General features: G+C 42.4%; 1 protein-coding gene across 28 annotated transcripts in view; it reads left to right on the top strand.

Annotated features, from left to right (window-relative positions):
* nrxn3a (neurexin 3a) overlaps positions 1–25,214 on the top strand; it is a 2,036,587-nt gene that overhangs the window by 19,620 nt on the left and 1,991,753 nt on the right. For all 28 annotated transcript variants that reach the window (XR_007248249.2, XR_009446221.1, XR_009446220.1 and 25 more), the window contains exon 2: positions 17,014–18,310. Coding sequence is in view for 24 of the 28 variants with exons in the window: in XM_059649000.1 (XP_059504983.1) it covers positions 17,617–18,310 (694 nt within the window). In the remaining 4 variants the exon portion in view is untranslated. The remainder of the gene's footprint in view (positions 1–17,013; positions 18,311–25,214) is intronic.

The following is a 25,214-nucleotide window of genomic DNA, read 5'->3' as shown; positions in this document are numbered from 1 at the left end:
CAGAGAAGTGTGAGATAATTCACTTTGATAAGAAGACTTGAAAAACAGTGTCTTTTAGGAGACATTAAAACTTTTTTTTAAATTTTGATCACTGGAGAAACTTGTGTGCTGGTGCAATAAATATATAAAGCTAGCATGTAGGTATTGCAAAATGTTAGGAAGGCAAATGGCATATTGCCTGTTATTGGAAAGGGATTGCAACATAAGAATAAAAACTTCATGGTGTCATTGTGTAGGATTTTGGTGCTATCACCTTGGAGTACTGTGTCGGCTTTGGTCTCCAAGGACTGAATTTGATGGCTGCACTCTGTTGCACACATTTTCAGTCAGAGGTTATGGGGTGGAGGAGGGAGAGTCACGCAAAATAAGAGAGGTGGCAAGCCCACTCAGAAAGTCTCCCCCACTAATTTGTAAACAAGTAAATAATTTCTTTTTTTTAAATTCAGTCATAGGATGAGGGTGTCACTGGCCAGGAAGCATTTATTACCCATCCCTAATTTCCCAGAGGGCAGTTAAGAGTCAGCCACATTGTTGCGGGTCTGGAGTCACATGTAGGCCAGACTGGGTGAAGATGGCATTTTCTTCCCCGAAGGGACATTAGTGAATCAGATGGGGTTTTTTTCCCCCTGACAGTCAGCAATGGATTTATGGCCATCATTAGACCCATAATTTCATATGTTTAGTGAATTCACATTTGATCATCTGCCATGGCTGGATTCAAACCCAGGTCCCTGGAACATTATCTGGGTCTCTGGATTAACAGTCCAGTGATAATACAACTAGGCCATTGCCTCCCCTAAATGGCCAATTAAACTTGTTACCAAGTCAACTGATCCTTTTTTCACACTGCCTACATCATAAAATGGGCTGGGTGAGTTCAAGTGCTTTTGTGGCACAGTGTTAGTACCCCTACCTCTGTATCAGGAAGCCTGAGTTCAAGCCCATCTATTCCAAAGGTTTGTCGTAATGTATTTGAGAAGGTTGATGGGAAAAGACTTTGAAGATAGTTGGTGTTTGTGTGGGAATAGGGAGCATGCTTTGGAAGAATGTTGGAAAGAAAGGAACAGAATATTTGCAGAATGCTCTCTACACAGTAGGGGTAACCCCTCCCCGCCCTCCAAGTTGTTAATTATCTCCATCTCCCCTCATCCCATCCCTCCATCTCGCCTGCTTTGCCTCTAAAACCTGTGCCTTCTCCCCTCAGGCTGCCTGATCCCTTCATCCCTTTAATGGAGAAGTGCCAGTGTTGGACTGGGGTGGACAAATTCAGGAGTCACATGGCACCAGGTTATAGTCCAACAGGTTTATTTGAAATCAACAGCTTTCGGAGCGATGCTCCTTCATCATGATGTTGTGTGACTTCTGACTTTGTTCATCCATTAACAGCAAGAGACAGATTGGGTTCCGGGCTCCATGAAATGTTCTTTCTGGGTCTGCCTGCCATCCCAGCAGTGCCCACTGCTCCATTCTGGTTCTGCTGAGACTGATAGAGCTGCTGGTCACTCAGATTGATCACAGCTTTTGAGAATAGGTCTTCCTCCCACTGTGGGTAGGAATTTCACTCTCAGCCTGGTTAACCATGGTGTAGTTTGGCTGTGGGATTGGCTTTTCTTTAAGTTAGTTGATTCCTGCAACTGGCAGCTTAAGTAGCTTCCCCCATATGATTCACCAAAATACCGCAACCTGTTCAATGAATGATATATGTGGATGGCGTAAAGGCTCATTTGATTGGCTTTTGGGCTGAGTTGACCCATGATGAGAGGCTGAATAGATTGGACCTATGCTGTCTAAAGTTCAAAGAATGAGAAGTTATTCAAGTATACGAGATTCTGAAGAGGCTTAACTGGGCAAACACTGAGTGATGTGGGTTGTTTCTATGATGTATGACTCTGTAACTCTCAATAACATGGGGTGCATCCTCTGCGTAAGGAGTTGATCATTTAGAATTGAGAGAAGGAGAAATTTCTTACTTCAGATGATATTGAATCTTTGACATTTTATGTCCCAAACGAATGGTGGAACAGGAATAGGTGATTCAGCCCATTGATCTTGCCTAACCGTTTAATGCAGTTATGGCTGATCAAACATTTCGATGACTTTAACTCACACTAACCCCAAAGCCCCTTACACCAATAGTAGTCAGAAATGTATTGGCCTCTACTGTAGACATACTGAGCTTCCAACATCCTCTGGAGAACAGAATTCAAAACATTCACAGGTAGACAGGGTGATGAAGAAGGCATATGGGACACTTGCCTTCATTAACTGGTGTGTAGTTAATAGGAGCAAAGAAGTCTTGTTACAATTTTATAAAACATTGATTAAGTCACAGCTGGAATACTGTATGCACTCTGGTCAACACACTAATGGAAGGAGATGATTGCACTGAGAGGGTGCACAGGACATTCACCAGGATGTTATCTGGGGCTGAGAGTCTCATTATGAAGAGAGACCGGATAGGATGGATTTGTTTTCCTTGGAGCAGAAGAGCTGAGGGGAGTGGGGAATCTGATTCAGGGATACATAGAGAGGCATAGAGCGGATCATAAGAATCTTTTCCCCATAGCAGATGACAGAGGTTTAAGTAGAGGGGTAAGTGGTTTAGAGGAGATCTGAGGAAGAATGTTTTCACCCAGAGGGTGTTGGAAATATGGAATGTTTCCTGAGAGGATGATGGATGTTGGTGCCCTTGCAACATTTAAGTTTCTTAAAATGCTAGGGCATAATAGGCTATGGACCAAGTGGAACTAAATGGGATTAGTATAGTTTGGTGTTTGTTGGCCATCTTTGTCATGTTGGGTCAAAAGGCCTGTTTCTATGATGTATGACTCTGCAACTCTCAAACCTCTGAGTAAAAAGAAATTCCTCTTGGTCTTAAATGACTTAATTTTAAATTCTGGTCACCTTGCATCTTACCCTTTTGTAGATTTCATTCTTTGAAACTCTGGAGAAGACAAGTCTGTCCAGTTCTCTTCATAGGACAGTCTCTTCATCCCAGGAACAAGTCTGGTGAATCATTATTGTTGTTACTCTATGGCTGTAATATCCTTGAGATTAAGAGGTTAAAACCTGTGCACAATGCTCCAGTTGCAGTCTAACCAAGCTCTTGTATAATTGAAGAAAAACTTCACCACTCATACTCAAATCCGCTTGTATTAAAGTCTAGAATTCCATTAGCCTTCCTAGCAAGGAAGGGTTGTGGGTTCTCCATCATAATACATTCAAGACTGAGATTGCCAGATTTTGGACCTTTAAGAATTAGAGGATACAGGGAGCAGGCAGGAAAGTGGAATTGAGGTGGAAAAGGCTATAACTGTATTAAATAGCGAATTTTGAGAAGATTTGTAGCTCAGGTTGAGGTTCTGGATGTGAGTTTGCTCGCTGAGCTGGAAGGTTAGTTTTCAGACGTTTCGTCACCATTCTAGGTAACATCATCAGTGAGCCTCCGACGAAGCGCTGGTGTTATGTCCCGCTTTCTTTTTATATGTTTAGGTTTCCTTGGGTTGGTGATGTCCAAGGAAACCCAAACATGTAAATAGAAAGCGGGACATAACACCAGCGCTTCGTCGGAGGCTCACTGATGATGTTACCTAGAATGGTGACGAAACTTCTGAAAACTAACCTTCCAGCTCAGCAAGCAAAATCACATCCAGAACTGTATTAAATGATGCAACAGGTTAGACAAGCTGTGAGGCCCACTCATGCAATCTTGAGATCTTGAGTTGTGTTTGATAACCCACTTATGATGATCACTGGGATATTTTCCTGCACTAAAGATGCTAAATAAATGCAAATTATTGTTTACGAACTGCAGATTGTGTTACTTCAGTCAAATCACCATTTTTAATTATTGAAAGTTTTGAATATTTTAAATTTCATCCATTTTTGGTGGAGGTCTGAGAGCCTCTGGATTTTTAGCCCCAAATACTTGTTTCAACTGAAATGGCAGGTCACCTGCTCCAGCGTGTATCAGATCTACCCAGAAGAACAAGTGCGAGATCTGGCCTGTGGACTGTTTAGCTGTGATTGGCACTCCCACTCCACCCGAGAGATAATTTGAGATAAAGTTCCCAACATTGTGGGCGACAGTTAATGCATCCATTAACTTTCCAGGGAATCTATGTTGGTGCAGTGGTCCACTTTGGGGCCATATGACTTGGCCTGTATAATGAGAGCAGAGGAGGAAAGGGAGAACAAAAATGAACTCGGAATTGTTAACTGAATCTGATAGCATAAGGCATTAGAAACAGTAACAAATCAATAGATGCATTAATTAACTTAGGCTGCTTCAGTAATTGTACTATTTGAATTAGGTATACACAACTCAAACCCCTCCCCCCACCTTCGTCTCAATGATTTCTGCAATAAACAAGTTGCCTTCCCACTGTATCCCGCCCACATCCAAAAAGCTAATAGCAGTTGACTATTTAAATATGAAAAAAGAACCATAAAAGACCAATTTATCACGAGTTGTTCAGATTTATCAGGTTCATCAAGTACTAGTTGTGACTGCCCATTTTAAAAACAAAAGCTCATTTAGTTTGTTTAAATGGCACTTCTACTGCAAGAGATGGCATATACGAAGAAACATACATTGCTGACCACAGCCTCTGTCCATTATAATGGACTTGCTATTGTTGGTTACAGCTGCAGTTGCTTGATTTGCTCTTCCTGGTCTTTAGTGTGTGAGTGGAGCATTTGCAGTTATAAATCCATAAGGATTTTCAAGAACTTCTGTCTGGTATGTTATTGCTGGAAGCTAACTGTGCGAGAAAGATATGCATATGGAATTGCTGGAAATTGGAGTTACTTGCTGTAGAAATGACACTGTGGAATTATGGAGCAATTTTGTTTTACAACAGTGATACAAATTGTAAAAGTAAGGGTAGGTTAGCTTGATTAATGGTATTTTGTCTCATAAGGGTTTACGCTGTGCTTACATAACATATAATCTTGGCTAACACACCACCACAGGACAATGGAACTTTGCCATTTTTAGAAGCACCATCCTTAAGATGAGAGGCAGAACTTACTCCAATGCTCTTAGATGTTGAAGACCTCGAAGGTACTGTTCAATAAAGAGTGGGAAGATGTTTCCCAGTATTCTGAATTAACATTCTACCCACGGCCAAACCAGTAAAACAGATTATTTGACTTCTTTACATTTGTGAGATGTTGCCTACCGTAATTTGGTTCCGTAATAATAGCACTACATTTAAAAAAAAATTGATTGCAAAGCTTTTAGGAAGAGTCTCCTGCTGCCAGGAAAACATTTTGCAATTCAAAAGCTTCACCGGAGATAGTTACACTCTCTAAAAGAAAATGCAGTACCATTTTTTAATGTATGTTTGCTTAATTGGATGCAAATACTTCTGAAAACCAAAATTGCAGGTTACAGTTTTTAAGTACTTCACACACGATGGTGGGCAGAGTTTTTCAAGTCCAGTGGAGACAGGTTTGGATGCATGATGATGGAATGACCCTGAAATTTTATGCCAGGTCCAAATCCAAATCTGGTCTTGCCCTTTTCCAGATGTCCCTTAGAACAGAATTGAAGAAAACAAGCAAATGACCATTCAGCTCCTCAATTTCCTACAAATGGAGGATCAGCCATCTCGACATGTCTGAGAACTGATATATCAGGAGGTTCAAGACATTATGGCAGATCACTGTTGTCAATTACAGCCTCCTGAAGACACCCTTTGTTCCATCAGAGCTGATGGCCATATCTGACTCATGGTCCTCAATGTACTGCTCACTGACGGGATGCTAAATTTTGTCTCTGTTTCCAGTTGAGGGGTTGTGATAGACCAGAATTGCACTCCTACTTCTGATTTCCTCATCCACTTTCATCCATGCCTGATTGTTGGTTTGGATAAGTTGTCTCCTTCCTCCCACCCTTAGGAGAGCTTGTCTTGCTAGAACCTTGCAGATCCTTTGGCCAGACTGCCAGATGAGAGAGTCAGTTGGCACTGGGCCAAAAACAGCTCTGAGACAGATGGGGAATTATCGTCATGGCCACCTACAGCATGGAAAAAGACTCATTGAGTCAGTATCGATCAACAATAATCTAACTATTCTGATCCAATTTTCCAGCACTTGGCCTTTAAGGTGAGGTGACTGTGACAGCCCTTGACCTCAAAACTGTGTTTGATCAAAAGTGGCATCAAGAGGCCCTAGCAAAACTGGCATCAGTAGTTATCAGGGGACAAACTCTCCACTGGTTGGAGTCATACTTGGCGCACAGGAAGATGGTTATGGTTGTTGGAGGTCAGTCATCTCCGATCCAGGACATCTCTGCAGGAGTTCCTCAGGGTGGTGTCCTAGGCCCAACCATTTTCAATTGCTTCATCAATGACTTTCAATTCTACCATAAGGTCAGAAGTGAGTATGTTATATTTTTGCTACAAATGCCAACCACGATCATCGTGAATAAGAGACCATCCAACCAACACCCCTTGCCACTCAATGATGTCACCATCACTGAATCTCTCACTACCAACATCCTAGGGTTTACCATTGATCAGAAAATCACCTGGACTCAACACCTTCCAAACCCATGACCACTTCCCTCTGGAAGGACAAAGGCAGCAGATAGCTGGGAACTCCACCATTTGCAAGTTCCCCTCTAATCACTCACCTTCTTGACCTGGAAATATATCACCATTCCTTCATTGTCGTTGGTTTAAAATCCTGGAATCCACCCACAGACATTGCTGGTCAATGTAAAGAATATGGAATGTGGTTTAAGAAGGCAGCTCACCACCACTTTCTCAAGGGCAAATAGGGATGGGCAATAATTGCTGGACAGCCAGCGATGCCCATGTCCCATGGTGAATAAAACAAAACCTTTGTATAGCTTGGTATTGCAAGTGCTATCTAAATACTTCCTAAATGTTATGAGGGGTTCTGTCTCTACCATCCTTACAGGCAGTGAGTTCCAGATTCCCACCACCTTCTAGGTGAAAAATCCTTCTTCACGTCCTCTCTAAATTTCCAGCCCCTTATCTTACCCTATAAATCTATGCCCCTGGTCATTGAAAATGATCTGATTTGGATGGTGTTGGAGGAACGTTAACCAGGCATCATAGAATCATAGGGCATGGAAACAGTCTTTTTTGCCTCATTCATTCATGCTGACCAGGTTATTGAAACTAAACTCGTTCCATTTGCCTGCATTTGGCCTGTATTGCTGTAAACTTTCCTATTTGTGTACCTGTAGCGTTTCCTACAGTTTGAATATTTGAGACTTCTCCCTCCAGTGTGAACTCGGTCTTACATCAGCAAGATCACACTGGAGGATCAGCAGACTGCTTAAGTGAGCTAATACCTTCTCACATTGAGAGCAGGTGAACAGTCTCTCTCCATTGTGATTACACCGATGAATTTCCAACTCGCACAAGTAATTGAATCCCTTCTCACCATCCATGCATTTCCATGTGCTTCTCATCTTTGTGACTGTGCTGATGCTGTTCCAGCTGGGATGGGTAATTGAATCTCTTTGCACAGTCCCCGCAGTTCCACAGTTTCCTCTCAGTGTGACCACACTTGTGACTGTCCAGGCTGAAGCCTTGTCCATTCATATAACACATGTACAGTTTTTCAGCATTGATAGCACTATTTACTTCCATGTTCAAATCTGATTACATTCAGATTGCAATAAATTGGACAAATCCATCAGAAATTGCAGATGACATGAAGATTGGTGGAGTAGCAGATAGTGAGGGGGACTGTCAGAGATTATAGCAGAATATAGATGGATTGGAGAGTTGGGCAGATAAATGGCAGATGGAGTTCAATCCAGGCAAATGCAAAGTGATGCATTTTGGAAGATCTAATTCAAGAGCGAACTATACAGTAAATGGAAAACTCCTGGGGAAAATTGATGTACAGAGAGATCTGGGTGTTCAGGTCCATTGTTCCCTGAAGGTGGCAATGCAGGTCAATAAGGTGATCAAGAAGGCGTACGACATGCTTTCCTTCATTGTACAGGGTATTGAGTACAAGAGTTGGCAGGTCATGTTACAGTTGTATAAGACTTTGGTTCGGCCACATTTAGAGTACTGTGCACAGTTCTGGTTGCCACATTACCAAAAGGATATGGATGCTTTGGAGAGGGTGCAGAGGAGGTTCACCAAGATGTTGCCTGGTATGGAGGGTGTTAACTATAAAGAAAGGTTGAGTAGATTAGGATTATTTTCATTAGAAAAACAGAGATTGAGGGGGGGCCTGATTGAGGTCTACAAAATCATGAGGGGTATAGACAGGGTGGATAGCAAGAAGCTTTTTCACAGAGTGGGGGACTCAATTACTAGGGGTCACGAGTTCAAAGTGAGAGGAGGAAAGTTCAAGGGAGATATGTATGGAAAGTTCTTTATACAGAGGGTGGTGGGTGCCTGGAACGTGTTGCCAGCGAAGGTGGTAGACTCAGACACGTTAGTGTCTTTTAAGATGTATCTTGACAGGTACATGGATGGGTGGGGAGCAAAGGGATACAGACCCTTAGAAACTAGATGATAGGCTTAGATAGAGGATCTTGATCAGTGCAGGCTTGGAGGGCCGAAGGGCCTGTTCCTGTGCTGTAATTTTCTTTGTTCTTTGAATGTGTGATTTCAGTTTGAGGAGATTGGAAGAATTTTCTGCTCTCTTCATACTGCAATTTGAGTTATGAAGTCCACCTAAAAACTGACGGGGAGTTTAGTGAAACGTCGGCTTTACACCCTGCTTGAGTTCAATCTCTATTGAAATCAGTGGGCTGAATATGGAGCGTAAAATCGGCATTGCATTTGATCCCGTGCACAGCTGATTCGGTCAAACATACCATGTGCCCACAGCCCACCGGTGTTTTATCTTTTGGATAGGTTTCTGCTTGTGAACTTGTGAATCCTTTGCTGTTCTACACAGACAGGTATTACAGATTGTCCTGCTGTTGGTGGGATAGCTGTTATGAATTTCAGAAGGAAAAATCACATTGGTGTGCTGAGGAAACAAATACATCCCAAGTCTTTATTCCTGAAGTATTTCGGATCTTGAGGTTTTTTGTGAATTCTGGAGATACTTTTTTTTTGTTGTTAATTATAGATATTTTCTCACTCATAGGTGTAATCCAGTGTGAGCAGCTGCACCACACAGATTAGGGAGTTTCCTGGCTTTTTATTCTGTGGAGCAAAAGCTGGGTTTTTTTTAAAAAAAACTTTATTTATCATTTCATAACGTTATGTAGATTATCTCCATAGCTGTGGAGAAATGTTGCTGTTAAAATTAAGTAGACTCCTTTAATTAAATAAAATGCAAGATTAGTCACTTAATTTGTGGAAGTGCGGAAGGCTTTCAAAATAGTAGATATCTCACCATGTTCTTTGTAATACTTGTATTTTAAACCAATTTATTGTGTTCTATATGACAGTGAATGGAGGCACTGATTGCATTTCTGTGGAAGCCAGAGAGAAAAAAAGGAATTCATGGCTACTTTTCTTGTTCAGGTTAGCTGTAGTTGTCGCTGGAAGAGACTTCTCTGGGGCGCAAGCACAGATTAGACCTATTGAACTAATTGGCCAGGTTCTGAGTTTACACTCTCTGCACTTCCAACTATATTTTTATTGCTTCTCTCAAACCTGAAATGCATCCAATAACCATTCATGTGGCTAGCAATAAATGGACAATTTTAATAATTGATGACTGCCTTCCCTTAGAAAAATAAGCAGGTAATTTCTGAAGCAAATGACTAATGAAGCTGGGAAATCTTGAATATGTAATAATGCTACTGGTAACGTTTAAATTAGATGTGATTTTTACATTTGATTGGAGTTGAAAGGTAATGTTTAAACTGGAATTTATGCTTTGCCCAACTCTCTTTTTTTGAAAGAAGGAAGTATCGATTGTGCAGCTGGTCAGTCTCTGTCTGGGGCTGAGTGAATGTAAATTATGTACTTAATATTCTCTAGGGGCTTACGAGTGTGATTGTCTTATATAGTCATAAATTATGAAGTCTGTTGATTACTTCCCTGGTTGTTCATCTTTGAAAACAACGTTATTACAACACAGAATTTACAGTAAAACGGGATGAGGTGGAGACGTGTGAAAGAGATGAAAGTCAAAAAACAAATGCTGGAAATCTGAAAAATAAAGCATTTTTAACATACAGAATTATCCACATGTAATATTTTATGAATGTTGACAGGATGTTTCCCCTCATGAGAGAGTCTAGGAAATCTCAGAAAAATAGGGTGTCAATTTAAGATAATAAAATGTGAGGCTGGATGAACACAGCAGGCCAAGCAGCATCTCAGGAGCACAAAAGCTGACGTTTCGGGCCTAGACCCTTGAAACTGCTCGACTGTGTCAATTTAAGACTGAGATGAGGAGGAATTTCTTCTCTCTGAGATTTCTGAGTCTTTGAAATTCCTTGCCACAGACTTGTGGGGGCAGAATCCTTGTGCGTATTTAAGGCTGAGATAGATTCTTGATCAGTCAGGGAATCAAGGGTTACGGGGAAAGGGCAGGAAAGCTCCACATGGGTGTTCCAACATTCCTTGCAATGTTGAAGGGCCAAACAGCCACCTCATGTTGCTATTTTTTTTTAATAGTCTTCTGTTCAGGTCTTACGAAAAGTCAGGTAAAGGAATTTGGAATTCAGCTCTTAATTAGAAATAATTTAATCTTTTTATTTTCTTTAGAGAAAGATAGCAATTGTGTGAATCTTTAAAACCTTTCATAAAACCATGATAGGCATAGTTAAGGTGAATGACAAGGGTCTTTTCCTTAGCGCAGGAGAGTTCAAAACTCAAAGGGATATTTTTGAGATGAAAGGAGAATGATTTGAAGAGGACATGAGATGGCATGAAGGATATGAATTTTTTTTACACAGTGTGGTGCCTGTGTGGAATGTTCTGCCAGGGGTAACAGTAGGTGCAGGTACAATTACAACATTGAAAAGATAGGAAAGGTTTGGAGCGATTTGGGCCAAGCACAGGCAGGGAGACCAAGATAATAAAATGTGAGGGTGGATGAACACAGCAGGCCAAGCAGCATCTCAGGAGCACAAAAGCTGATGTTTTGGGCCTAGACCCTTCACCAGAGAGGGGGATGGGGTGAGGGTTCTGGAATAAATAGGGAGAGAGGGGGAGGCGGACCGAAGATGGAGAGAAAAGAAGAGAGATTCCCTGAGGTTGGTCCGGAGGGAGGAGGGTAACTTCCCATTATCTCTATCACAGGCAGGGTGACGTTTAGTTTGGGAACATAGTCACTGTGGAATGGTTGGGCTGAAGGGTCTGTTTCTATATTGTATGACTCACTGACTCTACATTGGGTAATATTGGCCCCCACATATTTGGAAATAAAAGTTATAGCATTAAATGATACAGCCCAGAAGGAGTCCATCAATCCTGTGTTCTTTGAAACAGCTATTCAATTTGTCCAGTTACCCTGCTGTTTCCCCAAAAACTGCAACTGTTTTCTCCCCTCTTCATATATTTATCCAATTTCTTTTTGTGAGTTATTATTGAGCCTGCTTCCACTATCCTTCAAGGCAGCCTATTGCAAATCATCACAACTTTGTAAGTTCATGAAAAGTATTCTTCTTATGGCTTCTTATTGTTTATTTTTGTCAAATTCCTTAAATCTGAATCTTAGGCCATTTATATATGTCAGTGGAAACAGCTTTTCGTATTCACTCTACCAGAACTTCAGCATCTCAAACATGCATACTAACTTTCTTTGTTCTGAGGACCAAAGCAGTCTCTGTTACGCAACATGAAACTGAAGTAATTCTTCTGTTGTTTCATTCTGTAGAATTTTCTTTGTACCATAATTTTTCAAGACCTTGACAACCTTCCTGAAGTCTTGTCACCATACTTCACTGCAGTGCTAACATAATTCCGTAAAATTCTAACATATCTTTGTTTCTTCTCTCTAATAAATTTTGTGATTGAAACACTTGTGAACTTTCAACACTAGGTCTCCTTGTCCCTGAGTCATTTAAAATTGATACCATTTAATTTTGATTTCTCCCCTTTATTATGCCTATTTGAAGGAATCACTTCACACTTCCACATTGAATTTCACCTGCCACTTCTTTGCCAGTCTGTCTGTGCTTTCCTGATGTCAACAGTGAAATACTGCAGATGTTGGAAATCCCAAGTAAAAGCAGAAAATACTCATCAGGTCAAGCAACATTGGTGGAGAGAGAAAAGCCACAGTTAAATGCTTCACCTTGATAACATTTTTGTTTCAGGAGTTCTAAAGGAAAGACATTGACCTGGAAGATTGACTCCAATTTCTCTCTCTACTGGTGCAGTCTGACCTGCCGAGTATTTTTGTATTTTCTATTTCTCTGTCCTTTTGAAATCTGTTACTCTGCTTCTCACTGCTGCCTATATTTGAGTTTAATATGATCTGCACAGTTAAAAATTTTGCCCTTGGGTCCAAGTCATCAATACAGCAGAATGTTCTGTAATTAAGGTTTCTAAAATTGGGTTTTTAAAATGGGATGAGGCTATTCTGCTGTCAAACTATTTTGTTATTGTGAAAAATTATCTAGCAGTTCCAGAGTCAGATCCCAATCATACTCCAAGGCTTTTTTTGACAGCATCTTCCAAATCCATGACACTTTCCATCCAGAAGAATGAGGGTAGTCAATAAATGGGAGCATCACCTACAAGATCTCTAAGTCACATACTTTTGTGACTTTGAAATATACTTTTGTTTTCCTTATCACTGCGTAGAAATCCTGAACAACAGCAAACCCGCCCCCTCCATCTCATTCCCCCAGCCTCCCCAACTGTTACAGCTACCACCAGCCTGCACTGTTTGTTCAACATAATCACTGCAGTGATTTGAAAGATGATTCACGACTATCACCTTACAGGCAATTAGGGAGAAGGTAAAAATGTCAGCCTAGCCAGTGACTAGCTATGAGTGGATTAACAAAGGAGGAAACTCAATTCTCTTCCTCTTTCAAGACTCTTAGGCAGAAGATACAAAAGCTTAAACACACGTACCACCAGATTCAAGCACAGCTGCTTCCCGGCTGTTGTTAGACCTCTGAATGGACCTCTCTAATTTTAAATTTTAAACATTGATCTCGCTCTTTGTGCACCTTCTCTGCAGCCAGAACATTGAATTATTTGCTTTGTTTTATTCCCTAATGCACTTTGTATGGTACAGGTATTTCTCCTATAACATGATAGTTGCCCTGTAGAAAATCATGTTGCCGGGGAATCGGATGCTATAAAAAAATTGCCATACTGTACAGGAGAAAGTTTGCTTTATCCAAACTGCATCCGCTATTCGTTAATTGCATTAGAGCCAATTCGGCTTAACGAGACACATGTTAAAGCAGAAATCCCTGTATTATCTGCCTGTACTGCATGCAAAACAAAGAAATTTCACTGTATCTAGGTACATGTGACAATAATAAATCTAATCTAATCAAAAAATCATAACCCTTTCTTTAGATCATTGTTGATCTTTGATTATACTGCTGTAAAGTGTCTAGGGATGTTTTGCGTTTGCCTGCATTAGAGTGGATGCAAAGACAATTCAGGGGAAGATACCAAAGATGTTCAATAATGTGGAGAGGTTAGAACAGCTGAGATTGTTCTCTTTTAAAGCAGGAAAAGTTGAAGAAAGATTTAATTGAGGTGTTCAAAGTCATGAAGTGCCTCGAAGGTGTCCATAGGAAGAAGCAAATTTCCCCTTGCAAGAAGTGGGCAAACAGTGGGAGCAGAGTTAAAATAATTGTCGAAAGAACCAAATGTCAATGCTGAAACTGAGGAGTTCACTGCTGCTGTTGTCTTACTCCATCACAGACGTGACGTAAAATAAAAAAGTTTTTCCAGTTACTGAAATGGCCAATTAAATATTCTATCTACATCAGATTTTGAAGAAAATGGTCTCTCGTTTCTCGTTAACAACATAAAACTTATTTGATGAAGATGCAATGATTGGGTAACACACACAGTTGGCTATAAAGAAATATGAATGCTTCTCCCTCAAAGGTTGCTGGCTGTCTCCTGAGCACAGTGCATTCACTTTGTTGTTTGGAGCCGATCTATTTGCGGAACAGCTGTAGCACTGCAATTCAGTACAAATTTGTGATTGAAACTACACATCCCAGAAATTTAAGATAATAAAATGTGAGGCTGGATGAACACAGCAGGCCAAGCAGCATCTCAGGAGCACAAAAGCTGACGTTTCGGGCCTAGACCCTTCATCAGAGAGGGGGATGGGGAGAGGGAACTGGAATAAATAGGGAGAGAGGGGGAGGCGGACCGAAGATGGAGAGTAAAGAAGATAGGTGGAGAGAGTATAGGTGGGGAGGTAGGGAGGGGATAGGTCAGTCCAGAGAAGATGGACAGGTCAAGGAGGTGGGATGAGGTTAGTAGGTAGATGGGGGTGCGGCTTGGGGTGGGAGGAAGGGATGGGTGAGAGGAAGAACAGGTTAGGGAGGCAGAGACAGGTTGGACTGGTTTTGGGATGCAGTGGGTGGGGGGGAAGAGCTGGGCTGGTTGTGTGGTGCAGTGGGGGGAGGGGACGAACTGGGCTGGTTTAGGGCTGCAGTAGGGGAAGGGGAGATTTTGAAACTGGCGAAGTCCACATTGATACCATTAGGCTGCAGGGTTCCCAGGCGGAATATGAGTTGCTGTTCCTGCAACCTTCGGGTGGCATCATTGTGGCAGTGCAGGAGGCCCATGATGGACATGTCATCTAGAGAATGGGAGGGGGAGTGGAAATGGTTTGCGACTGGGAGGTGCAGTTGTTTGTTGCGAACTGAGCGGAGGTGTTCTGCAAAGCGGTCTCCAAGCCTCCGCTTGGTTTCCCCAATGTAGAGGAAGCCGCACCGGGTACAGTGGATACAGTATACCACATTGGCAGATGTGCAGGTGAACCTCTGCTTAATGTGGAATGTCATCTTGGGGCCTGGGATAGGGGTGACGGAGGAGGTGTGGGGGCAAGTGTAGCATTTCCTGCGGTTGCAGGGGAAGGTGCCGGGTGTGGTGGGGTTGGAGGGCAGTGTGGAGCGAACAAGGGAGTCACAGAGAGAGTGGTCTCTCCAGAAAGCAGACAGGGGTGGGGATGGAAAAATGTCTTGGGTGGTGGGGTCGGATTGTAAATGGCGAAAGTGTCGGAGGATGATGCGTTGTATCCGGAGGTTGGTAGGGTGGTGTGTGAGAACGAGAGGGATCCGGTTTGGGCGGTTGTGGCGGGGGCGGGGTGTTAGGGATGTGTTGCGGGAAATACGGGAGACGCGGTCAAGGGCGTTCTTGATAAATTCCGCCTGGGAACCCTGCAGCCTAATGGTATCAATGTGGACTTCACCAGTTTCAAAATCTCCCCTTCCCCTACTGCATCCCTAAACCAGCCCAGTTCGTCCCCTCCCCCCACTGCACCACACAACCAGCCCAGCTCTTCCCCCCCACCCACTGCATCCCAAAACCAGTCCAACCTGTCTCTGCCTCCCTAACCGGTTCTTCCTCTCACCCATCCCTTCCTCCCACCCCAAGCCGCACCCCCATCTACCTACTAACCTCATCCCACCTCCTTGACCTGTCCGTCTTCCCTGGACTGACCTATCCCCTCCCTACCTCCCCACCTATACTCTCTCCACCTATCTTCTTTACTCTCCATCTTCGGTCCGCCTCCCCCTCCCTCCCTATTTATTCCAGTTCCCTCTCCCCATCCCCCTCTCTGATGAAGGGTCTAGGCCCGAAACGTCAGCTTTTGTGCTCCTGAGATGCTGCTTGGCCTGCTGTGTTCATCCAGCCTCACATTTTATTATCTTGGAATTCTCCAGCATCTGCAGTTCCCATCATCCCAGAAATTTAATTATTTTTCATTTAGTTTTAGGTGTGGGTAACTTTTTAGCGTTTGTACTGTTCATTCATCATGGGATGTAGGTGTTTCTGGCTGGGCCATTATTTATTGCCTGTTGTCAGCTGCCCTTGAGAAGGTGGTGGTGAGCTGCCTTCTTGAGCTGCTGCAGTCCACGTGTGACCCACAATGCCCATAGGAAGGGAATCCCAGGAATTTGACCCAGCAACAGTGAAGGAATGATAATATATTTCCAAGTCAGGATGGTGAGTGACTTGGAGGGGAATTTGCAGGTGATGGTTTCCCCATGTATCTGTTGTCCTTCTTGATGGTTGTGTTTGGATGGTGCTGCCTTAGTGAATTTCTGCAGAGCATCTTGTAGATGGTATACACTGCTGCTGTTGAATATTATTGGTCAGAAGATCTGCTTTGACCTGGACAGTGTCAAACGTCTTGAGTGTTGTTGGAGCTGCACTCATCCAGGCAAGTGGGGAGTATTCCATCACACTCCTGACTCATGCCTTGTAGAAGGTGGGCAGGATTTTGGGGAGCCAGGGGTTGAATTACTGCAGGATTGAGGTGTTTTAACAAGTGTCTGATCAAATTTTCACTCTGGGTTAATTCAGAGACCTGGATCCGAGATTTCTCTCTAATATTTTGGGGGAGCAAATATATTTCCCTCCTAGAAGATTGACTAGCTGGATGCCCAATCTTTCACATCAGTCGTGTGATTGAATTATATTCTGGGGATATCAGACAGACTTTGTTTACTTACACAAGTCGCTGGCGAGTTCACAGTGCGATGAAGTTGCTACTATTTGGTGGCATGGCTGTTGTGTACTTAATGGCAATCCCAGGAAACTCCCGTCCGACTCCCACCCATCTGAAACGTATCTCAACAGGGCGATTGAAAAATCTAGTTTAAGATTGCTGTTTATTTAGGAAGGTGTCTCTAAAATATTTGATCGGTGATAAACAAAGAAATGCACAATAAAAGAACTGCGGATGACGGAAATCAAACAAAAACAAATGCATCATAAAATCTGAAAGAACTGCGAATGTTGGAAATCAGATGCAGAAATTGCTGCGAAAGTTGAGCAGCTCTGGCAGCATCATAGACCCGCTGAGCTTTTGCAGCAATTTCTGTTTTTGTTTGCAAAAAAAAATGCACGTTTTTAATCAAATTTTTTATTTCATTTGCAGGTTGTCAGGGGCAATTCGGTTTCTCCATGGCTGGAGCGAATACAAAACCATCATGTGGTCCTTCTGGGTTTCGCTAATAACATCCAACAAGTGGCAGTGAGGATCGACCTGTACGTTCCCGTCCACAGAGAGGAAGGAATATCGGCTCTGTTCCTTTTCCCTCTGGATGGAAGTTGGCTGTTGAATGATTCGGGGGAGCTGACGGAAACTTTGACCGTCTGAAGCTCGGATTTGTTTTCCACACACACACACACCAGAACTGAAAACTGTACTGTGCATCTTTCTCATTTTGCCCGCTACCTGTGCCTTTATGATGTGGGCAATCTTCTACAGCTGGGTGTCCGCCAGCATTTGAGGGATTCCTTTGATCTAACTCAGCTGAAGACCTCTCTGACTTTTATCAGCGTGGATTTAATCTGCGTCTTGCTCTGAACAGGGGATTTGGAAAGAACTGCTGGAAAACAGAAACGGGAGGGGGGAAACACGCAGAAATTGCCGGAAAAGCTCTGTGGACAGAAGTCAGAGTTAGCATTGCGGGCGGAGTCTGCTTGTTTCATACTTCCCCTGGCTGTGCGTGTTTGTATCTGGGCTTCTGTCAACACAATGTTAACCGTGGAGACTCTCTGCTTGGCGCTGCTCCTGGGTCCATTGGCTGGGCTCTGCTTGGGGCTGGAGTTCATGGGGAGCCCGGGTTCGTGGAGCCGCTTCTCGCGTTGGGAGGCGGGCAGCCGGAGCGACCTGAGTTTCCAGTTTAAGACCGATCTGCCCGAAGCGCTGCTGCTGTACCTGGACGACGGCGGCTTCTGTGACTTCCTACAGTTGGTCATCGCCGGTGGCCGGGTCCGGCTGAAGTTCAGCATCGATTGCTACGAAACCTCGGTGGAGATGGACAGGAGGGTCAATGATGACAAGTGGCACTTCGTCATGGTCAGCCGCAACTTCCTCAGGACCGTGCTGGTCCTCGACGGGGACACCCGGTCAGCAGAGGTCAAGCCCCAGCGGCAGTACATGAAGGTGGCCAGCGACCTGTTCGTGGGTGGGATTCCTCAGGACATCCGAGACACCGCCTTGACTTCTGTCCTGGTGCAACGCGAAGCCCCCTTCAAAGGATTTATCGAAGACTTGAAGTATGGAGACTCAGCGCCAGTGCTGCTTGGAAGCCACTCGGTGAGAGTGGACAAGGAAGGGATTTGCACTGAGAATCCTTGTGAAAATGGTGGAGTATGCACATGGATAGCAGGAGAGATTACCTGTGACTGTACTAACACGAGGTATATGGGGCGGTACTGCACTGAAGGTGAGAACAAATCTCTTTGTCAACTCATTCACCCTGTAACCTGTTACAATGTAAACAGCTGAAGTGAGTGAAATAGGACGTTTTAATTTCTTTGGGAATGGATTATTCACTCTCCTGTCAAATTGGGTGCTCATTGGGTTGACGTGATGTGGAGATGCCAGTGTTGGACTGGGCAGAAGTCACATGACACCATGTTATGGACCAACAGGATTATTTGAAATCCAAAAGCTTGTTTTTCCAACGAAACTTGTTGCTCTGTTACCTGGTGTTTTGTGACTTCTGATCAATGGATTTATGCAACTACTTCTCTCACAGGCACGCATTGGACCCATCACATTGCAACGCCTTGCAGTCTGAGGTGGTAGGCAGGATGCCTTTCACACTTTATCTCAGGCATTTTTGGACTAGGGGCAAGTAACGGGAACTCCATAATCGATTGCTCAATGACGGTGTGCAACTTGGTCCTGTCATTGAGCTTGAGGTGATGACGTTTATTCGGTTCTCTGGCACTGTTCACAGTTCAAGGCTCAAAGGTGACCAATGACTATTGAGATCTAGTATTAGAGGGCGTTTAACATCTGCAGAGTATTGGTAAGCAAGACAAGATTGGCAAAGAAACATAAATTACACTCCTGATTCAATCAGCTGACAGTTTGAAATGATCTTATTATTTTTAAGTCCGTCCATCAGTGTGTAAATAAAATTGATTCTTAAAGAAGGAGCAGAATTTGTTCTTTTTAAATCTCTTACAGAATTCACTTTTTAAAGAAAATCTGTGTTGCTTTGCATATGATTTGAATTGAATGATCATGTGAATATATATGACTCAAAGTCTAAACCACGTTCCTGGTCATGTTTACGCCAATTGATTTTAAGATTTGTTTTCCACAATTTGTAATTGTCGGTGTGTAATCAGAATATTGCATACTTTTTAATTTATCGGAAAATATATATACAAATAGTAAGGAAATCTTAATACTTATAGTGTGTGAATGTACCTTAGTTGTGTTTAATCCTAACTGAACTGCATTGTTTTACAATAGAGCTCTCACCTGACAAGATGGGACTTGAACATTGTGTCATGGACTACCATTAGGATGTCTTTGTATATATATTTGGTATTGTGTGGAAGTATTTGCATCCTTAGTTGAGTACTACTGCATTTGTGTTTTCATGGTTTATGCACCTCTGGAAACAGTGATTCTATCTGAAATTTGTGTGGTTGGCATGTTTTCTATTCAAAAAAGCAGTTTTTTTTTCAACTGTAATTGACTGTGTACACCTCAAATATTTGCCCCTCTTCCTTGTTGGCTTCGCAATCCATATCTATTTGCTAACGAGCTCACAGTTGAGAATTCATGTGGTAATCTGCAAAGCAATTCTACTGAACTTTACTTACTTAAAACAATTTAAACCTCAAGTAAATGATGAAAACTAACCATAGCGGTTTCTTATGGCTCAACAGGTAAGTGTGATAATCTGTTTCAGCCTGGAGTGGTACGACTCAGATTTACAACTGTTTCTGCCACCTTGTGAGTTGCAGGTCTTGTTCAAAGTCATTGGGAAAGTGTTCTGAGATTTGAAGTATTTTCTCCAAAGGAACGGGAATTGTATGAAAAAAGAAAATGTCTTGTGACGCGGAAACGTCCAGAAAGAAAATGGCTAGCTAATACTAGTAGTAATGTTACTAATACAAACCAGTTTTTTTGACACTGCATTTCAAACGTTGATTACTTGTCATGAAGAATGCAGATATATGCACCAATCCCAAAATACTGATCGGTGCACTCTGTGTTTATCTCTGAATGTTTCACTTGCTCAGTAAATATCTGAGCAAACTTGAGAGAAAATAGCGATTGCTAAGGCAGGTAACTTATTTTCCAAAGTGTAACAGATGCCTAGTAAAGAAAGTTCATCATTGAAAAATAGAATTGTCAAAGATTGGGAACAGTAAGCTTGATAGCTAAGCTTGTATAGTTTCCAGTAATCTTCATTGCAGACAATTGATTGCATTTGAAAGGACAAAACAATGACATAATAATTTCTGGATACAAATTGCTGCATCTCATTTGAATGAATGACTTCTGTTTCATGTAACTTACCTTCAAGCTCTCCCCCCTGCCCCCTTAATCATAGATGCTAAATTGAACCATCAATAGAATATAGCTCATTTTCATTACAACTAAAAGCTAGGATTGAAATCTACACTGTCAAGGAAGCTGTTTAAAGGTGATAATGGTGGGGATGCTTAAGTATTGATATTGTTGAAAACATCAATTTATAGCAATGTGGGTATCTGGGTGATGATCCGCTTTTAGGGATTGAAATGCAGTGAAAATAATGATTACAGGTAATTTTAAACATTGAACACATTTTTAAAGCTGATCAGTATTTTTAAAGTTATTATGTAGAGAGGCTTCAGGTAAGTTGTGAAACACTTTTTTGTGCTTCTGAATTGCTTTCAGGAATTGATCTTTTCACATTTCTTTGCATTCACAAAGAACCCCATACTAGCATTTACAGAGCTGTAATGTGTTCAGCACATCCTGAAGAACTGCCACACCAGAATATTTTCCTTTGTACATCATGGGCCATTGAGACAACAGCTCAGTTTTGTTCAGGACCCAATAGAGAATTCAACACACCTGAGAGTAAACTAATGACAGATCTTTGCTAAAAGTGTAATCTTTTGTACTGTTACTTCAGTCAAATTTTTAATGTAAAAGAAAACAATGTGGTAGCTTCAGGCAGTATCTTAAAAGATGCACCCTGTTGTGGAACAAATCCCACAAATGCAGCTGAAAAATCACTAACAGATTTTGCCTTCGTTGCTTAGTTATTATCTTTAAATTTACATATTGAGAAACTGTCATTCTGAGTTGACGAGCTGCTGTTTAAAATGGACACACACAGAAATCTTTGTTAGACTGTCCATCACACACCTGTAAATCACTTATTGCTGCTTTTAAAAATTTCACCCTGACATTTTTATTCTATTCTCCTCCCATTCTCAAATGTCATTCCAATCCACTCAGGTATTGATAGACACCAGCAGTGCAGATGACCACAGATTGTTCTGTGCTGTTGGATTCTGAGATATTCCAGGGTATGACTTGCAAAAGATAAATAAATGAAATCCAAATGGTACCACATTAAGGTTTCCATTTGTTAATTTTACGCAGTTATCTCCTCACCATGTGTTCGGATGATGAACTGATGAATCACTTTGGTAAACAGTCATGAAAATTGGAAAATTTACATTATAACGTAGTAGATAGGAGTAGACCATTCAATCCCTTGAGCCTGTACCATGACTGATCATCAAGCTCAATACCCTAAACCTGCTCTCACTCCCTTTATTCCATGATCCCTTTAATGATAAGAGCTATATCTACCTATTCCTTGGAAACACAATATTTTGACCACAACCACTTATGGTTGTGAATTTCATAGTCTCACCACTCTTTGGGTGAAGAAGTTTCCCATCTCAGTCCTAAGTGGTTTACCCTTTATCCATAAACTATGGCCTTTGTTTCTGGAGACTAAGGTAGAATGTTCCGGTCCCGGAGGTGCGAGACCCTGAGACAGGAAGTGAACTTAAAGAGGTGGGATGCTGATGGGCCGAATTAAGTGCTGGACAGAAAGGCTCAGGCTCTACCTTCTTGCCCACTGCCCATTTAAGCCCCTGAGAGGACAGCTAAAGAGTAGTTCCTTCTCTGTCTGCAACAACGTTTGCACAATCAAGGGACCGGGCCTGGGCCAGAGGGGTTGGAAATTGAAAGGCTGACCCCATGGCCTCACAGTCAATTCACTGGCCCATTCACCCAATAGTCCTTGATCCAAGAAATCTCTGTATGTGACCCATTAAACCATCACCTGCCTGTTGGCCAAAATTCTTCGTAGTTCATGGATTTCTCTTATCCAAACTCTCTCATTTTCAGAGTTGCTTCATAAATAGGAAGATACTGGTTTCGGAGTAGTTCAGTAATTCACTGCATTGCCCCGAAGAACCATACTGATGTGTTGAAGGAAAGTTGTTCGAGTGAAATCATTCCTGAGAGGCTCCAGTTTTGTAAATACCCTGGAGTTTATTGATAATGGATTATGTCTTAAACTAATAAAAATGCAGTAACAAGTCGAAGAATTGCAGCATTCCTGCAGATTTTCAAGATGTGAATAACCCAGTACGGTGACAATGAAACTTAGTTTTTGTGGTGTCGGGTACGATCTCATTTAACCTTGTGAAAGGACCTGACTGTTTTAGACTGTCAGGAGCATGCTCCCTATTCTAGTGCCACTGTTTCAACACTATACTGTGGTATCTGCTAATGAAGCTGCTGCTCTGAGCTGCAGAACAATGTCTGCCTCTACATTATCTGGAGATTCAACCCAAGGATTGGATGATTGTAAAAGAGCTGTTAGATCTGGTTAAACCAGAGTTTTTGACATTTACTGGTCTTCTTCAGAAGCAGTTTGCAGAAGGGTTACCAGATTAATACCTTGAACAGGGGAAATTACCATACGAGAAATAGCTAGAGAGCTTAGACCTGTATCCTCTGGAGGTTAGAAATGTCAGAGGTGACTTAAATGAAGTATATAAAATCCTGAGGGGATTTGACCAGATGGATACTGAACGGATGTTTTCTCTTGTGGGAGAGTCTTGAGCTACGAGTCAAAGTTTAAAAATAAGGGACACCCATTTGGGACAGAGACGAAGAAATGTGTTTTTTTCAGAGGGTTATGAGTCTTTGGAATTCCCTCCCTCAAAAAGGCAATGGTCGCAGAAGCTTTAAATATTTTTAAGGTAGAATTTAGATTCCAAAGGAGAAGAAATATTGTCAGGAATGTAGAGTTGAGGTTAAACTCGGAGCTTATTGAACAGTGGAGCAGGTGCGAAGGGCCGAGTGGCCTATTTTTGTTCCTTTCCCGTATGGCATCATTTTGATATGGCAAGAACCTCTAATTTGAAGCTAGCTGTTCTCCGTATTTAGCAAGATGAACATAAAGCTCAAATTGGGATGAATACCTGCCAAAGTCTTACGCAATTATCACTCTCCCACTTCCCCATTCTCAGCTCGTTTTATTGCAGACTGATTATTTAAAACACACTTCACTTTCAGAGAGCAATCCAATTGGTCCCATTTACTAGGAAGAATGAAGAGAGAGAGCTGACAACAAAGCTGAATGGTACAGTTTTGAAGAGGCAGCTGATACGATGGGCCTAAAGATCTCCTTCTGCACTGTAACAATTTGAAAGAGAACCGAGGGTGTTTGTGCACAAGCATTTGCAGATTTGCAGGGGAGATTAACTGAGCAGTTCATAAAACCAGTGAAAACAGGAGGTGTTGGATATATTTGTTAGGTCAGGCAGCACCCGTTCACAGAAACAAAGAGCTGAACTCCCTTAGGCCCTGGACTACACAGGCTGTGGTAAGTCAGTTGGGAAAATACGGTGAGAACAGAAAAGGGGCGTTTTTCCAAATAGCCTTTCAATGTTTGAATGAGAAACTTGCTAGTGAGTGGCGAGGGAGCCGTTTGTGTGCACTGGCATCTCATTATGGCATGTGCAGTTTGCTACTTTCCCAGGCACTGGAGAGATGCTAGACATTGACAGTTCCCGGCATGGAAGTCTGAGAGGGGACCCGTTGGCTACATGTCTCATCTCTTGAGGGGAGTGCAGTGGGGGGAGTTGGAGCTGTATCGTGGACAGCATTTGTCAACATCTCAGGGCACACTGTAAGGACAGCAACTGCCTGCACCCTCCGCCCACAGAGATTGACACTGCCAAAGCACCACATCACCATGGCACATCTCAAACTCCTAATTGCATTCAACACTTCAGTACTGCACCCTCAGACTCACTGGCACCTTAGCATTGTAATGCTTGCTTTGTCCTTAGTATTTACTCACTTTATGCCAACATGGATGCTCACAGCATCTCTGCTTTCGCTTGTGAGCAGTCAAAGGAGACTATCGTCAGTCAGGGACTGGTCTGTCATCAGTCAGGAAAGGTGGTGAGGTTTCATGAGTAAATGGGAAGTACAGTGGACAGGAAGGGTTAATGTTTGGGGTAGGTGATGGGCAGGTGAGAATCATTGAGGGAAGATTCAGCTTGCAATATTTGGAGTGGAAGACTATAAATTTGGTGGGATGTGGGTGCACTGGCAGAGTTAAAGTGGTTGTGAGGCTGCAGAGAGAAAGTAGAACAGAGAAGGTCATTAAACTTCTTGCGACATTGCTGCATGTTCCTCCAGAGCATGGAACCTCCAGACCAAGGACACGGTGACCCATAAGCATTTCTGCTGCTACTGAGTGCAGAATTGCACTCGTGATGTGCCGTGGAGGTGTGCTGTGTACTTAATAAGGTGAGCAGCATAAAATTGCATGAGAAAAGTCACCAGGGCTTGTGGAGGGAAACGCTCTATGAAACTCCTTGAAGTTCAGAAATCACACAATACCAGGTTATAGTCTAACACCTGAAGGAGAGACGCTATGAAAGCTTGTGTTTTCAACTAAACCTGTTGGACTGTAACCTGGTGTTATGTGACTTCTGACCTTGTCCACCCCAGTCAAACGCTGGCACCTCCATTCTTTGAAGTTGTTATTAACTTTCTTTTGGGAGGAAAGTTCTGCTCTGGGTTTTGTTTCATGTTTAATAAGATCTGAAGGAAAGTCATTGACCTGAACCATTAACTCTGTTTCTGTGTCCATAGTTCCTTCCTGACTGTCAGACCCACAGCATTTGGTGTGTTCAGATTTTGCATTAACATTTCAGGCATTATAAATAGCAGATTTGCATACAAAAGCCAGGAAGGTATACAAAACCTGGATTAATGCTTTACACTACAATTTAGGAATGATGTGAAGGCTTCATTCAGTGCAGAAAAGGGATTTAATAAAATGG

This window comes from Stegostoma tigrinum, chromosome 10, assembly GCF_030684315.1.
Source record: "Stegostoma tigrinum isolate sSteTig4 chromosome 10, sSteTig4.hap1, whole genome shotgun sequence".
NCBI classification, from domain to species: domain Eukaryota; kingdom Metazoa; phylum Chordata; class Chondrichthyes; order Orectolobiformes; family Stegostomatidae; genus Stegostoma; species Stegostoma tigrinum.
The sequence above is the reverse complement of the archived record's forward strand: the minus strand, read 5'-3'. Positions and strand labels throughout refer to the sequence as shown.